Source organism: Pygocentrus nattereri, chromosome 13, assembly GCF_015220715.1.
Source record: "Pygocentrus nattereri isolate fPygNat1 chromosome 13, fPygNat1.pri, whole genome shotgun sequence".
Classification (NCBI taxonomy): Eukaryota; Metazoa; Chordata; class Actinopteri; order Characiformes; family Serrasalmidae; genus Pygocentrus; species Pygocentrus nattereri.
In genome coordinates this window covers 21,084,481-21,102,152 of record NC_051223.1, presented here as the reverse complement: position 1 = coordinate 21,102,152, position 17,672 = coordinate 21,084,481, and the positions used below count along the sequence as shown (strand labels likewise).

General features: G+C 39.2%; 1 protein-coding gene across 1 annotated transcript in view; it reads right to left on the bottom strand.

Annotated features, from left to right (window-relative positions):
• The window catches only part of gfra1b (gdnf family receptor alpha 1b), a 50,141-nt gene that overhangs the window by 1,866 nt on the left and 30,603 nt on the right, over positions 1-17,672 (bottom strand). Inside the window, exons 4-8 of the mRNA XM_017695965.2 lie at positions 15,398-15,749; positions 13,692-13,801; positions 12,102-12,236; positions 8,604-8,803; positions 1,800-1,844 (exon numbers count right to left, since the gene is read on the bottom strand). Coding sequence (XP_017551454.1) covers positions 1,800-1,844; positions 8,604-8,803; positions 12,102-12,236; positions 13,692-13,801; positions 15,398-15,749 — 842 coding nt within the window. The remainder of the gene's footprint in view (positions 1-1,799; positions 1,845-8,603; positions 8,804-12,101; positions 12,237-13,691; positions 13,802-15,397; positions 15,750-17,672) is intronic.

Genomic DNA, 17,672 nt, shown 5'->3' with positions numbered 1-17,672 from the left:
TTGGCAGTTTGGATGGCACTGTCACAAATATTCTCATAAATATTTTGCTGCTGCTAAAGCAAATCACTGCATATCCAAAATGGTAACTATATAAAAGAAAAAAAATGAAACAAGACTTTTATTCCAAGTCATTTTATACTATGTTTCTTTTTGTCTATAAGTATAACTAGTATATTCAAATCAGTGAAATTTATTTTAAAAATGTACTTTTCAGTTCTGAGTGACAATTTACACTAAGATACGATTATTTATAGTTACAGATATTAAGAAGCTAGGTGTCAGCAGACATTTGAGAGCCAATGTAAAGTCAGGTCCATTATGTCTGGCAACTTTAGTAAAGATGGGTTAAAATAGCAACTGTAACAAATCATTTTGAGTGTTTAGCTCAATCTCAGACTAAAATATGAGAGCAATCTAACCTTTAATTGAAATAAATCTCATCTAAGACACCCGTCTAAATATTTGTTAACAAACTGTGCCATACCCACATGTCCCCTGTTCTCTGTTCTGTAAATATAAGAGAGACAGAGGCCAAATTCCCTTAGTCATTCACCACCAAGTGGAAGATTAGAGAATGCACAAACTAAATGAGACGAAAGTGCATTGACCTTCACTAACCAGACAGAGGCTATAAGAAAAAAAATAGCTGTAAAAGAACAACTGATGTCTGAAGAAGCCCATATCCAGTGCTATGGCCATAATTATTAAGTTTAACAGGATGCATGTTTATTTTGTCCCCATCACACAGTGAGGAGGATGTTCTGAGAAGCAAGAATTTCTTCAAGGACCACAGTTGGAGATTTGCAGAAGATAAGAGAATTTCAGAGTCACCATATGTTCTACAAATAAAATCTACCTCCATGCAAAACGAATTATTTGCAATGTAAAAAAGAAAATGTTTTAAATAATCTATCCATTAACATAAGTACTTGAAGTTTGCTGTATACTCCAAGAACTTCGACAGAAACTGGGCTCTATGATCAGAGGAGACAAAAAAAGAACATTTTGGCAACAGACACTCAGTGGGCTGGGTATAAAAAAAGAAAATGATCTCCAATGTTAAGTCTGTTGGAGGATCTATGATGTTTAGGGTTGTTTTTTTCTCTCCAAAGGCCATGAGAACCTTGTTAAAACACATGGCATCATGGATTCTACGAAGTGCCAGGAGTGATTATAAATAAAAAAACTGGTTGCCTCTGCCAAGAAGATAAATGGGATCCTGGTTGGATCTTCCAGCAGTAGAATGCTCCAAAATATACATCCAAATCCACACAAAAATGGTTCAATGAGCTCATAATCAAACTTTTAACATAGCCATCTCAGTCCACTGATCTAAACCCCACTGAAAAAGAGAGGATTTGGAGAGATTCTGTATTAAATAAGTCTGCTCTGTATTCTCCAATCTCATTAAGCATTATAGGAGATGACTCTTACTGTTATGTTGGCAAAGAGAGGCTGCACAAAGTAATACATGCAGTGGTGGCAATAATTATGATTGATAATTTTTAAAGGGTGGCATCTAATTCAGTTAAAGGTTTAAATTTTTTCTAATTTTTAATTTTTTTTATTTTTTAAGATTTTTTCTCATATTTTACATGTGTGGTGTGTTTTGGTGTAATTAACAGCAAAAAAACAGTTTTTCATTAGCATTTTTAATCAATCAATACTGAGAGAGCCATTAATTATAGATTGGACTGTTTGTCCTGTAGTTTAGTGGAAAGATTTGACCACTACTGTATTCTGTGTATGTAAATTTGAATACAAAATGTTAAAGATGTTTAAACATGAGTTGAACTCACCATGCACAGAACATCTATTGTGACATTGGCCTTTAGTTTCTGAGCCTGGAGAGAAAGGAAGAAAACCAAAAGAAAGTGAATGAAACATACATTAACACAAAGACCCATTACGTTTGAGTGATGGAGATGGTTTCTCCTGCTGAAGTTGTTCTATTTGGTCTAGCTGCAGGGACTCATAGCCTTTCAGTGTGAAAGAGTTGGGCCTTCTCTGGCTCAGGCCGACAGGGTAATAGTTTGCTCTTCCCAGTGGTCAGTGAGCCCTCAGAGTAGTGCTCCTCTAAAGAAGTGTAATGTTACCATAATGAGCGCTATAGGCTGCACTGACTGCAGTGAACTCTCGCTGGACCTATTGCTCACAGATCGATCCGCTGCTATGTGTGCTTGTTTTCTGGTAGCACTGACTGCATTAGTGTGTGTGACAGACCAATACATTATAATAGCTGGTTTTATGAAACTTTGCTGTGCTTTTCACTTTCCGTACACACACACGCAGGGAGATGGGATTTGGTGGCATGATAAAGTGATTCCAGAGAGAGTTTAGAACATAATAAACCTGCTGCACAATAGAGAGAATGGAACTAATTCTAGGGGAATAGCATTGTGGGAAAGAATGATTAATGGCCTTCCCGGAGGTCTATCCTGCTGAAGAGACTGCGCCCACTAATAAATCATATTATCAGTATTAAAACAATATGATGAATAGTTGTGCTAAAGGTATAAGAGTATATCTAAAGTGATCAGATTTGGCTGTAAAGGTCTCCACATTTGGAAAGTGCGTAAGCATAGGCTAGGCTTACTCAAAAATTTTGTAATAGGGATGGACCAATTTGGGAACTCTGCCAGTATTCCAGTATCCAATATTTCCGTTTACATACACTAGATTGCCAAAAGTATATGCTTGTCTGCCTTCACATGCATATGAACTTGAATGAGATCCCATTCTTGATCCATACAGATTAGTATGATGTTGGCCCACCCTTTGCAGCTATAACAGCTTCAACTCTTCTGGGAAGGCTTTCCACAAAGGTTAGGAGTGTGTTTATGGGAATGTTTGACCATTCCTCCAGAAGCACATTTGTGAGGTCAGACACTGATGTTGGACGAGAAGGGCTGACTCGCAGTCTCCACTCTAATTCATCCCAAAAGTGTTCTATCAGGCTGAGGTCAGGACTCAGTGCAGTGAACTGTGCAGTTCAGTCAAGTTCTTCCACACCAAACTTGCTCATCCATGTCTTTATGGACCTTGCTTTGTGCACTTGGTGCGCAGTCATTTTGGAACAGGAAGGGGCCGTCCCCAAACTGTTCCCACAAAGTCTAAAATCTCTTGGTCTGCTGAAGCATTAAGAGTTCCTTTCACTGGAACTAAGGGTCCAATGCAGTCAGACAAGGAACGTTTCCCAGGCAGCCGCCAAACCCAGACTCGTCCTTTGGATTGCCACATGGAGAACATGTCTCCACTGATCTAGAGTCCAGTGGCAGCGCTTTACATCACTGCATTCGATGCTTTGCATCTCGCTTGGTGATGTAAGGCTTGGATGCAGCTGCTCGGCCATGGAAACGCATTCCATTAAGCTCTCTACGCTGTTCTTGAGCTAATCTGAAGGCCACATGAAGTTTGTAGTGATTGACTCTGCAGAAACTTGGCGATTTCTGCGCACTATGCACCTCAGCCACTTTGTTATAATACCACTGACAGTTGACTGTGGAATATTTAGTAGTGAGGAAATATCATGACTGGACATGTTGCACAGGTGGCATCCTATCACTTGATCTGGTGCTTGGTTTTATACAACTGTGGCCATAGAAGTTATTGGAACACTGGAATTAAATTGGGTGAGTGAATACTTTTGGAAATATAGTGTATGTCAGTGTATGCGCTGATGCTGCAGGAGCCACAACCTAACACATTTTGTTTTTTGCAAAAAAACACAAAACAAAAAAAAAAACTAACAAAATTGAGCATGATATTTTTTTGAAATACAAAAATACTATGTATTATTATCATCTGCATCAATTTAAAATGTAAACTTTATTTCCAGCATCCACTATTTGTAAAAATTCAGCTGAAAGTGCCAGGTGTGGAGACACTACAACCTGTTCATTGTAACTGACTGAGGAATTTGCTGGAAAATTATTATAAATGTTATTGCTATTATATTAATACAGGCACAATTACTTAGTTAAAGCTCTTTGTTGTTTAAATAAGGTTAGCTTTTAAACCTGCATGATAAAAAAAACTGAAAATCACCTAAACACAAAGAAATAAAGAAATGAAAGAAAATGATTTTCTGGATAGGCAAGTGAGGAACTGCAGTGCCAAAATGCAAAGCATGGGGTGGGGGTGGGGGTGGGGGTCTCTGCTTTAATTTCTACAGGCCATTTTACAACTATAATACACATTTAATTGATCTGCGAATAAAATGTTCCTGATAATAAACTGTTTTGAATTTATATGGTGGTAATGGAGAACTCTTGTTGTTTAATTTGAATGGCTTAATTAAAACTATCCCCTTTGTGTGGAGGCAATACATTAGCTTAGCTTGCTCTGACTGTGGGTTACATGCTTCAAAACACAGACAGAGATTACTTTCATGGTAAAAAAAGCAAGAAACGTATCACGAAATTCTGTATTTGAAGTCATGTCTATATTAGGAACTCTGTGTCTAACCAGGTTTTCTCTACTCTGTAGTGTTAACAGCGTGTTAACCAGGTTAGTAACCTGGCTGACTTAACATTCACTTCACTGAACTTCTAATTGTGAGTTGTAAACACACACTTCCCATTAGAAGCCAGGTAACTTCCTTTATCAGTTAAAAAAACAATTAATTTGTTTCAGTGTATGACAAAAATGAACGGCACTTTAAAAAATCACAGTCAAAGCCGTTAAAATGTCCTGTGTACATTTTTCCACCGAGTGTCACTGGATGCTCAGAATTACAAGGTGTTTTAGCAGTCAAAAGACAATTAATATTAAGCAAGTAAAAGAAAGTCAAGTATTAAACACTATTACATGCAAACACAAGCGACTACTGCTAGAGCCACTAAACTACCACACTTCAAAACACTGGTTAGTGTGTTAGTAGTGTGTTTTCCGGTCATATAAGGTCAGTTCAGTGCACAGCAGTGATAGCTTACATGTAGCAATAGTTTTTACCTTATTAACCTTGTAATTCAGAGGATCTGACAACATTCAAAGAATGACATTCATCAGAATGCACACTGTATTGGGAAACGGCAAAACCTTTCACATTTTACCTCACATTATATTGAAAATATAAGTCAAATCTGTCTGTTGCTGGATTTGATTTTTTTTTTAAAGAATAATCTGCTAACATTGATATGATTCCCGTATCATTCTGCATCCCTACTTTTTAATCATCTTTGGAAGTTCTGAAATCTTGATATATGAGTGATCCAGATGGTAATAAACGGAGTCTTCTCTGAGTCTGGGTGTGCGTTTCTAAAGCCTGTCTGAAGCTGCCTGCCAGGCCTGGCAAAGTCAGACAAGGCAGATGAGGGGTAAGATATGCTATCCTCAGAGGAGTTTCAATGCTGCTGGTATGAAGGGAGAAATGTTATGGGTGGGTAGCTCCTGCTTAAGGGTTTTCCTTATGTTAATGCGACAGCCAATTAGGCATGACATGGCAGCTCTGGCAGTTTGATGTATCTCATTTCTACCCACAGGGCTTCTGTGTGTGTGTGAGTATGTGTGTGTTATCATTGTGACTGCCCACACCCATCAATCAAAAGTGAGCCGATGTCTCGTGTTGAGTGAAAGGCATCATATGCAAAGCTTCATCTGGAAACAGGCTCCCGGCTGTTTGTAAAGTCAACACAGGTCATGCACCGGCTGTGAAGGGGCACTGCTGTGTGTGTGAGTGGCACTGTGTGCTGCGTGTGGCATCTTCTGGCTGGTACAAAACAGAGAGAAGCTTCCAGGACAAAAACAAGGACAAAATAGTGTTAAAAAGCTCTGAACTGTGCTAGCAGTCAGTGTCGCTCACTCAGCTTGGCCTAATTGACAGTTATTACTAATTGTGTGTCATGACTTGCAAGAACACAGGCTGTGTGAAAGTCACTGAGGTGTCTTCACACAAACTGATCCTACTGTAGACAGAATAAAGGTTCTATCCACTCATTTAAACTTTCAACCCTCTTTGGCTACAATGGCGAATTATTATATTGAAATCAATATAAAGCTGTTTTGGTTGCAGACAGTCATATGCAAAGGTTTAAACACTCAAATTACATGTTTTGTTGATTTTCTGTGTCAAAAATAATACTTGTTGGGGGCTCCTGAGTGGCACAACCATCTAAGTGCTGGCCCTATCATCAGGAGATTGCGAGTTTGATCCCTGGTGATGCTACACCCATCTGTGGCTGGGTGTCCAAGAGAGCACAATTGGCCTCGCTCTCTGGGTGGGTCGATTGGCCCTCCTTCTCCCTCTATTACTCAATGCAATGCTTGTCAGTGCAGGCGTCTGTTAGCTAATTGGCGGTTGGCACTCTCCTCCGAGCGTGTTCAACCGTCCAAAGACATTGCGTTAGTAGCAGTTTGAAAAAGATGTGGTGCCGCTTCAAAGGTCTCGGTGGAAGCCTGTGCTAGCTTTCATCTTCCTAGTGTTGGTAGTATCATACAGTTGGGGAGTCGTAAGTAGTGGGTGTAATGGGAGAAGACTAAATTGGGGAGAAAATCGGGAAAAAAAGAAAAAAAGTTAACACATCCTCTAGAACAGGGGTCTTTAATTAAAATTCAGTAAGGTCCAGTTAAAGAAAAGTTCCTCAAGTAAAGGTCTGGAACATGTCTAACTTGTGTCATGACTCAGTGCCATATACTGTTTACTGAAGTAGCCTAGTACATATATCAACATCTTATGCAGTCAATAACTGAAGGTCAAATCAAATAAAGTACAATTCAGTAATAGTTCAACAACATTCTGCATCCCTGCTTTTAATCATCTTTGGAAGTTCTGAAATCTTGATTATATGAGCAAGCCACATGGTAATAAACAGAGTCTTCTGAGTCTGGATGTGTGTTTCCAAGCCTGTCTCAAACTGCCTGCCAGGCCTGGCAGAGTCAGACGAGGCAGACGAGGGGGGCGGATATGCTATCCTCAGGGGAGTCGCAGTGCTGATGAAGGGGGAAATGTTATGGGTGGGTAGCACCTGCTTAAGTAAAGGTGCGGAACATCATAATGTCTAACGTGCATCATGATTCAGTGCCATATACTGTATACTGAAGGAGCCTAGTAGTTATATCAACATCTTATACAGTCAGTAACTGAATGTCAAATCAAATAAAGTACAATACAGTAATATTTCAACAACATTTATTTTCTGTTTTCTCTTTTTAGAGAAAGCCATGTAAAATAATCTGGCTCACTTTGTTTTCTGACTGCTTGGTTCTTGCCTCGTCCCTCCCCTGTGTGTGCGTCACTCATTCGAGTCACGGTGCTTACCGTAATGGACAGATCTGATTGGCTGAGTAGCATCACGTGTGATATTTACACTGCATGTGATTGGTCTGTGAGTTTCCCAATCCGCTAAAGCCGTACCGTAAAGGCTAGAAAAGATATTCCCGAAATTAGATAATTCTCCATAGTTTATCGGTTATAGGTCCAAGTCCACATAGGACAGCGCCTGGTACCGGACTCGGACCGTGGTCGCCTATTACTGACCTCTGCTCTAGAGTGAACAAAATTAAATATTGCTGCAAATTCTGGTGCATAGTTCCCTTTTAATTTTGGAGTTTAACATGCTGGAAAAAACTAAAGAAACATGAACTATAAAATGTTCCATAACTTTAGCACAGGCCACACATTGTTTTCTTTCTTCCAGTATGTTAAATAAAATTAACAGTAAAAGTGCATTAAAATGTGCAGACGTTTATACCTCTCTAGAGGATGTGTTCACTAATTTTCAGTTATAAAATAAAAAATGCCATTTAACTGGGGTGCCCAAACTTTTTCATATGACTGTATATAATGATTCAAATATGTTAATCATGTGCAACTTTACAGCTCTCACAGAAGTGGGAGAAAGGTAGAATGTTGTAAATAAATAATCACAAATCAACCAATTGGAAATTTGGATTATTCTAAAATGATTGTAAAATTATCCAAAATTAAGTTAAAGTTAAAACAGAAAGCTTCATGTTTCATAAGCAGTGATAAAATCCCATACAGGCAACTCATCAGACATTACTGTAAATACAGTCAAATCTGCAATGAAGTACAAGTCATTCAATTTCAATGTCAAGAAAAAAGCAAAGAACATTAGTAGATTATTATATTTTTAGTATATTATTATATAGAAACCAAAGTCACTTGTATTTTTTGACTCTTACATTTTAAGTAGTCTCAATGATAAATTTACGCTCATCAAAAAACCCTTCTCCACATTTCACATGGCCCGTTCAGCTGCTCTAGTGCAATTTTGACTCATTGACAGCTACACATCCTTTCAGACTCATAGTGTTGAGTTATCTTCTCACAGTGAAAGGATGGACAGAAACACCTGTGGATTTTTTCAGACCTGAAGTAAGAGTGGAGCTTGATTTTCTCCTTTCTCTCAGAGATGAAAGCTTTAAGTTCTGTTCACCTGATGGTGTCAGTTTTGGTGGTCTACCTGGTCTTGCACCATTGATAGGAGTTTGATTTTTTAAAATGTATTGAACTCCAGTTTTGGAAACTTTCATTTATTTGTCTTTGACTTTCTGTCATAACATATCAATAATAAATTATGTGACAATTTCACATTCTCAAAGTCAAGTGCAAATCACTGCACTTGTCATGCTCCTCTTACCTGCAGGCTTCCACAGAAGCTGTAGAGGTGGTCATTGCTGGGGTCCAAGTCATTGGAGAGTGTTTGGTCATCCAGTGCGTTAGACATCCTGTCCCGTCCTCTCTGAGGGGTGCTGGGGTGGGGGGCAGTGGGTGGGATTGGAGGCTGGGGTTGCCACACCCCAACATCTGTACCATTACCAAAGGCTTGGATGGCATTACCTACAGGAGGTATACACAGAGCCACAGGTGCAGATTAACACGCTGCACACGCACGGCTACTGTGCTGACAGAGGAATTACATTCATCTCTGTTTGTTTTGTGTGGAGCTAATATTAATAGGTTTGGTCTACTCCATTCAGTGCCAGAGCCGATAAGCTGATAAAGATCCTCACATTGCGTAGTCTCCATACAGGGGCATTACTATTCCAACGTACAGGCCTCAGGAGGGCTGCACAATTTTTAGGTGATAAAATGGAGGATCATTATAACAGAGATGCCTCTTTTAAAACAACTTCATTCTTTAAACCACCTTGAAAGGACATTCTTTTCTCTACCTCTCTGTTTATTTCATCTTTTTAAAAGGATGAAGGACATCCGAGACGCTACAAGTGTATCCACATGTATCCTGATATTCTAGAAAAACCTCAGAAAAACAGGTCTAACCAACATCAGTGTGGGACTTATTCTTACTAAATATAGAAACGTTCCCGTTTTATACCACTGAGTAAGTGCAAATAACACAAATACATGATACAATGTATCATGAATTACAGTAAAAATGTCATTGTTATCTTATGAGCTTGGGAGGAGAACACAAGTCCGGATGTCTCCTGGATGTTGTTAGCCATCACAATGATATGTTGAAATCCACCACCAACACATTTCATTTAAATTAAAGGGTCCATATCACAGAAAAATTACGTTTAGTGGAGTATATAAACATTGCTAAAATTTCAAAATGCATCATTCACTCCCCAGTCTGTAAAACTAAGCCATAAAAGCAGCCCTAATGATAATTCATTCATTTTTATGGTGCCATGAAAACTAATTTACATGCTTCCCATTCAAGCATGAGTGTTTCAGCCTGAACTCCTTCTTGAACAGGGAACAATACAGGGCAGCCAATCAGAGCAGAGGTTATTTACATGCAGTGTCCTTCACAAATATTGGCATCCTCAGTGAACATGAACAAAATATGTTGTAAAAAACATTCTTTATTGCTTATCCTTGTGATATTTTATTCAAAATCTTAACAAAAATCTAAGCTTTATTTGAAATACAATGATTAAAAAAATGTACTCTTATCAGGAAATACATATTTTTCTCAAATCTGTCTGTGCCAGTGTCTGTCTGGTACAGTGGTGGGGGGAGGTGCCACTGATTGGTACAGAGAGCTTTAAAACTCTGAGTGGGTGGCTCTTTTGGCTTAAGGTACAGCACTGATGACATCGTAAGACGCTGTGCCACGTAAGCCTTTGGGTTCTATTGTGTAATTGTGTAAGTATAATGTCTGCCTCAGTCCATCAATCTGTATCTGTGCACTCTATTCCCTTGGCACAGCTTATTTTATACGCCTTATATTATCATAAATCTTATAAGTAAAGTTAATTGTTTCATTCTGGGTTTATTATAGAGGCGAGAGGCCTAAATGATGTAACGTGGATTAGCCAGAGCATCTCCCTGCATTTCCTTGCATTTTTGCTTGCGTGTTATCTTCATATTTCTTTTTACAGTGAGGGAAAGATTTCAACAGTCATACCATGTAATGTTATAGCAACACTTCACCTATTCCCCATCTGAGGTTAAAGGCTCATTGTAAACCTGAGAGTTTAACACTAAGAAATCATTATTGTTGTTTTGTCATACACTGATTTTCCACTGCAGTTGTTAGAATTGATTTGCAATGATTATAACATACTATTTAACTGTTTCAATTTCTACTTAATTAATAACTGCAAAGCATAATAATTGCATTGCATTTTTATTCAATACATTCTGTATTGACAGCTTTTGATGAATAGACCTGATATTTGCACTGGAGCTACAAGGCTAACACATAATGAAAGCTTTTACTCACCAGAGCATTATATAAATTGTGTGCCTAAATCATCACACACCACTGTTAGCGTGACACTAACTTATTGCAATTAAAATAGATGTGCTAGCAGTAAAAAGGCTCCTTTCAAAGCAAACTTTTTCTAGTGGTTAATGTTAGAACCAATGGGGGAGTTAATAATGATGGCTCTCTACTAACTTTCCACATTGCTGTTGCTTCACCATAGCTTTGTGCTCAGTGTGATTTCAAAGGTGGTCTTGGGGGAGGGGCCTGATGAATATTTAAGTTGCTTCAATGTAATTTACATTTTAGGCATTTGGCAGATGCTCTTATCCAGAGCGACTTATAATTTGATGATTTTACACAGGTAAAATGATGGTGGTGTTAGGAGTCTTGCCCAAGGTCTCTTATTGGTATAGTGTAGGGTGCTTGCCCTGGTGGGGGGATTGAATCCCTGTCTACAGTGTAGAAGGCAGAGGTGTTAACCACTACACTATACTGACCACCATTATTTACATTTACATTTTAGGCATTTGGCAGATGCTCTTATCCAGAGCGACTTATAATTTTATCATTTTACACAGGTAAAATGATGGTGGTGTTAGGAGTCTTGCCCAAGGACTCTTATTGGTATAGCGTAGGGTGCTTACCAAGGTGGGGATTGATAGAAGGCAGACGTGTTACCCACTACACTAACCAACCACCTATTTGAAGTGACTTATGCACTATACAAAGCTGGAAGTTCATAATGTATAATAAGCATTGCCATGCATTTTTATATATTATACTGTATGCATTACAATGTTATAACATGTTAATAGATTCTTATAGATGTGATATTTACAGAAAGTTTTACCAATTGTATTTTTTTGCTGAGCTGTTGCTTTAGTACAGTTATTAGAAAGCAGTGTTTCACAGTTTTTGCTATAACTAAGCTTTGTGCATTCCTAAATTCTTTTCTTAATGAATATATGGTATGTAAAGTGTGTCTGTGGCGTGACTGCACTGCGCCGTTATTTTCCATATGGCTGTTCACACCTCCTCCATCTCATCTCCCGCCCATCTCCCCTTGCATCCCCTCCATCTACCTGACAAAATAATACCTGTTTTTCACTTTTCCCCAGCTCCGACACCTGAGTAATACTTTATTGCCTTTTTATGTCAAAGCCTCCCTGACTCGCCCCACTTAAGCGTGATTTCTCTGTCTTGCTGCTATCTGACTGTCCCTCACGAGTGCAGAGCATTCACACAATGCTCAAGCTTTAGATTTACAGGTGTGGATAATGAATAATCACCAGGATGCAACAAAGCAGACTTCCACACTGCACTTCCCAGTGTAGTCCTGTCAGTCAATGCACTGTGAAGTACAACTGCCAGACCCTGAGTGAGCCGTCAATCAAACAGGAGTGGGCGCGCAGGAGGCTGCTGATGTGCAGAATTAACAAGAGCAGGGAGACTCACGGAGGCAGCGGTTGTTAGTGAAGAATTCAGAGAACTTGTCACACTCTGGCTTGCCGTTGCCACTGCTGCTGCAGTCACACCAGGGAGACACGCTGATGCTGGGGGAGCGAAGGTAGTTTGGGGTCATCACTGTACCTGGACCACAGAAACACAGAGCAGCACAGTCAACTCTAAGGAACCCAGTTGTGGAACTAAAGGAATATTTCAGTGTTGATTCCCACAAAAACTATTCAAAGTATGCTATTTTTTTAGAAAAAAACATTTGACTGTTTTTTTGACATTTGAGTTGCTAAATTCTGTCAGTAAATATGCAAAACATATTTTGTAGGACACTTTCATGAATTAATAGTATTAGTAATAATAATAGTAATAGTACATTTTTCTTCGGTAACATTGAAAAAATATATCATTGCCATCGAAAACAAAAATAATATCTTCAAAATGGAAATATTTTTTTTATTTTATTTATTTATATTGGTCCAATCATCACACAATGTAAAGGTCAGCTGTTGAAAAAATGCATAGCAGCAACATTTCACTAGAATTGTGTAGGATTTACAAAACTGAAAGCATTGTGGATTTCCATCTTTGAAAGTGAGCAAGCAACATTTATAAAAGTATTTTTATTGCATTTGCATGCGATTTTTATTGCAGCAGTTGTGCGTAATCTTTGGATATGAAGAAAGCTGCAGCTGTGATTTCTATTTTATTTCGCAGGGCCATCTTTGTGGAGTGTGAATTGTGTTCACAATAGAGGGTTCTCACCCCACCTATTTCACCTGTCACTCATCATTGCTCACTAGCAGCTCAACAAAGAGCCACATCATTTCACACACAGAGAGCCAACAGTGTCCTAGTTCATCCGAAAGTTTCAGGGAAAAAGATTTTATTTCATTATTTTAATAAAAAATATCAAAGTTGATTTCCATTTTGCCAGCAGGGCCACTAGGGGGTCTGCAGAATGTTGTAAATTTGTAAATTCTTTCAAGAATGAGGCTATTTATTCTAGAGAAAAATGTGGTAAATATTGTGGTAAAATGTTAATGATGTACTGATGGGCATGAATACCTTAAACTTTAAAGAAGATAAACTGGAATTGTGGTTTACTGTGTTGCTGTCAGTCTTCAAAAGGTGGAAAAACTTCATAAGAACAGCTTTGGTATCTGGAATTTGTTTTATAGACAAATATTTCAAATGTTTATTCACACTTTTCAGCAACAGCACAAAAGACTTCTATATTAAGTGTATTTTGCATCAACAGGTTTTCAGTTCTTTTCAAGTATAGGACAGTGTGCCCAATTTACTGTCTGTGGAAATCAACCATAAGTTTCAGTTAAATGTTACTGTTATTTTAATTGTAATGTTATTTTATTATTATTATTATTAAAAGGGACCTGTAGACTGTTTAAATACTTTTTCTTTGACTCTCTAGGTCTGTTACTGTATACAGAAGACGTGTTGTTTGATGAGGTCAGTGAGAAGATGTAGTTAACAGTGTTATAGTGTTGTATAGTTTATACTGTAGCACAGACAGCTGTGGCAGCATAAATCCATACTCAGTTATATGCTCCCTCTGAAGCTGTAACTCACCTATGAGACCGGAATAAGCCAGCAGGCAGTCAGCATAGCTCTCCTTCAGACAGCCCGATACTGAACGAGCCTCCGGCTGGCAGTTGGTGAAGAAGTCAGCCAGGCGAGATCTAGGTAGCACAATGAGAATGGGCAAAAGTTCTTTTTAAATAACTTCACCTCACAGGTGCTGAACATAGTCTATAGGTGACAGGGTATCATCTCATCTTCTTTCAGACACTCCTACACACGAACACAGTCCAGACAGAGGGGCTTTCATGGGACAACATGATAATTGACCTGTTCACTTCGACTTCCACTGACATTACCACCTGTTATCACACTCGCAAATGCAATTGAAAGTAATGGACTGTTAATTAGGCGAGATATGCAGGTATGTCATGTGTATGCTAGGAAACCACAAAGATTTGTGCAAAACCCACTTAAAAATGTATAATAATACCTATCTGGCCGTTATTAACATTGGCGGTGAATTTTCACACACAATTAACACTGAACTCACACAATTATCACTGAACAGTCATGCAAAGAAGACGAAAACTTTAAGAAAACTTAAACTGGTGATGAACTGAAAACAAAACTAACATTCCAAACTACTTACAATGTTTTTCACCAAAACAAGAAAGACATATATTGTCGTTGCCAGGCTGTTTGTTTGTTGCATCAAAGCATGTTAGCGCCCCTTTAGAATCCATGTCCAGCGTAATACCAACGTTTGGTAGGAAAATGCTCTTTTACCACTGAGAAAGTCTTAGCCAAACAGTTTAGCCACTACTTCAGACTAGGCTACTGTTAAGGCCTAGATGATGTACTAGGACTACCATCAATATTTTTGTCTGTTTGTCTCTCTTCCTCGTTCTCTCATTTTCTCCTCCATTATGTCACTCTCTTTCTCGCTCTCCATCTCTCCCTCTTTCACTTTTCCCCCTAATATTTCTCTCACTCTCCTTCTCATTTTCTCCATCTCTCCCTCTTTCTGTTTTTCTCCTCCTCTCTCTCTCTGTCTCTTTCTCTCTCTATATATATATTTCTCGTTATCATTTTTTTTCTTTCTCCCCATTCTCTTTCTGTATCACTCTCTCTCTTTGGCTCTCTCCCCTTTTCTTTCTCTTTTCATTCTCTTTCTCTCTCTCTCTGTCTCTCTCTTCTTTCATTCTATTATCATCTTTTTTACTTGCTTTCTTTCTATTGTCATTTTCACTCTTTTCCCCCCTCTCTATTTTGCTTTCAGTCTTTTTTCACTCTCTCTCACTCTTTAGAAGTAAAACAGTATAAAAATACCTCTAACATATACCTTACTCAGGTCTTGTTACGCTTTAACATGCTCTTTATTATGTTCTGTTGTTTTTATTATTATTATTAGTAGTAGTAGTTTTATTTAACACTGGCAGTTGCAATCAGCCCTTAGTACCTCTGCTTCCAGTGTACATGACTCCAGGTGCTATGTTGGGGTGTTGGGGTTCCAAAGGCCCCAACCCTGCATATATTTTCCTTCTTCTAAAGCTGTGAATTAAACTAAAGGAAGTCTTTGCTAATTAGCTGATGAGTTGAGAGGTCTGTAAAGTGAGGTACACTGCCTAAATCTGCAGTGCTCCTGCTATAGATAGTGAGGCACACAGTGTATAGTATATGAATGAAGAGCCTAAACTAAGACACAGCTTTTGTCCTCTCAGCACAGAAAATCCTCAAGCTTTGCCCTGTCCTACCTGCAGATATAGTTAGACTTGCAGGTGGCTTGCAGGTTCAGGCAGTTGGGTTTGTCCTTGTCCTCGTAAGAGCAGGCCGGTACGATGGTCTGGCGCCTGCGCTCAGAGCAGGCCGAGTGGTCCCCAGATGGACACGAGCAGAAGAGCATGCCATAGCTGTGCCTGGCCGGCACCTTGTCGAAGAACTGCCGCAGGGCCTTGTGGCACTTGCGCTTGTTGCAGACTTCAGTGGTGGAGACCCTGCTGGTGCAGGGGCTGATGTAGGCAGAGCGGTATTTCTTACATGTGTCATTCAGATTGCAGGCTTTGGCTGCACTCAGGCAGTTGTTGTCCTTGGTAAATGCCGCTTCACCTGTTCAGGACGCAGAGAGTGGAGGAGAGCTTTAATGCAAGAGTCATGAAAAGCAGTCTTGCCTGATCTTACTGGTGCTTATATTTGTGTCTCTGCAAATGTCACAGAGCAGTACTGTAGAAAGGGGCATTTCGCTGACCTTTCTGAACTCAGTACAATGTCCTCTAGCTCAGGTTTCTGTAGTCTTTTCAGCACATGAGGCTATGAGTGTCTCCACATAGTGTCTACATGAGTGGCTGAATAAATCATGTGCTCATAACCTCACGCATGCATGGAAACAAATGAATCTGCTTCTGTATGCATGTAAATAATGATTTAACTGATATTTACTAACCTAAAGGCCTCCCAAAAGAATTGGTTTGCATGTCAGATATGGTTTGTTTAGTGTCGCTGCAAACATGCCTGCATATCTCCTTTCTCACTGAGCTTTCTGCAGAAGCTGCTGGCTGATAGATCCTTCAGAAAATATCGAAATCTCACTCATTTCTCCTCCTGAAGCACTTTACTCACACTGTAAACTCCCTGACAGACTGAACAATAAAGCAATATGTAAAAAAAGTATCTGTACAGATGTTTTGTCCATCTCTCTCACTCTCTCTCTCTCTCTCTCTCTCTCTCTCTCTCTCTCTCTCTCTCTCTCACACACACACTCTCTCTCTCTCACACTCTCTCTCTCACTCTCTCTCTCTCTCACACACTCTCTCTCTCTCTCTCTCTCTCTCTCTCTCTCTCACACACTCTCTCTCTCTCACTCTCTCACACTCTCTCATTCTTATCTATCCCTCTTTCTCTCCCTTTTCTTTCTCATGCACACTTTCTTTCTGCCACTCCTTTAATTCTCTCCCTCTTGTTCTTTCTCACCCATTTTCTCTTACATGTTTTCAATTTTTCTCGTTCTCTTTTTTGTACCTCTCTCTATCTCTTTGTCACTCTCTTCCTTCCTCCTCTCTTTCTCCTGCTGTCTTTCTTTTTTCTTGTTTTTCTCACTTTCTTATTCTTTTTCTTTCCCCCCTCTTTCTCTCTCTTTGTCCTCCTCCTCTCTCCCCTTTCTGTCACTCCGCATTTTTCCTTCACTTTTTTCCTTTCTCTCTCTCCATCTCCTCCCTCTCTCTCTCATTCTTTTTTCTCTGTTCTTCTTTCTCTCCTTGTTCTTTCTCACACACATTTACTCTCTCTCTTTCTGTCTCTCTCTCCTTCTCTCTCTCTACCACTCCTTTTATTTCCTGCATGTTCTTTCTCCCACTTTTTTCTCTTTCATGCTTTCCCTTTTTCTTTCCATTTCTATCATTCTTTCCCTACTTTCTCTTTTCTATCACATTTTTCTCTCTTTATATCATTCTTTTTTCTCTCTATGTATCATTTTCTCTCTCTTTGCCTCTTTTCTTTATCTTTTCTTCTTCTCACTCTCTTCTCCTTCTCTGTTCTTCCCCCTCTCTCTGTTGCTCTGTCACGCTCTTCCTCCCTCTACTCCTTTTCCTGCTCTTTATTTTTCTTTTCCTCTGTTTTTCTCTTTATTATTCTGGTATTCTTTCTTCTCATACTTCCCCTTTCTCTCATTCTCTTTTTTTATTTTTCTTTCATTTCCTCCCTCTGTCTTTCTTTCCCCCTCTCTTTTGCTTTCTCTCTTGCTCTTCCTTTCTCTACTCAATCTTGCCACAGCTCTCTGATCAAACAACCTCAGGTGAGTTATGTGCCATTGCTCATATGGATCGGTTCGCTGCCCCACACAACCTCGCTGTTTGTCTCAAACACATAAACGTGATCAACAATCCTAATTCCTTCTGCCAAACGTCCAGCCAGCAGCAGTCCATTCACATCAGGCTTGCTATTTGGTCAGCTGTTACTGTTAGAGGCCACAGGGCTGGGCTTTCTCTGTTTATTCTATTATTAATCAAGTCATCTATTAAACCAATTATTTTGACT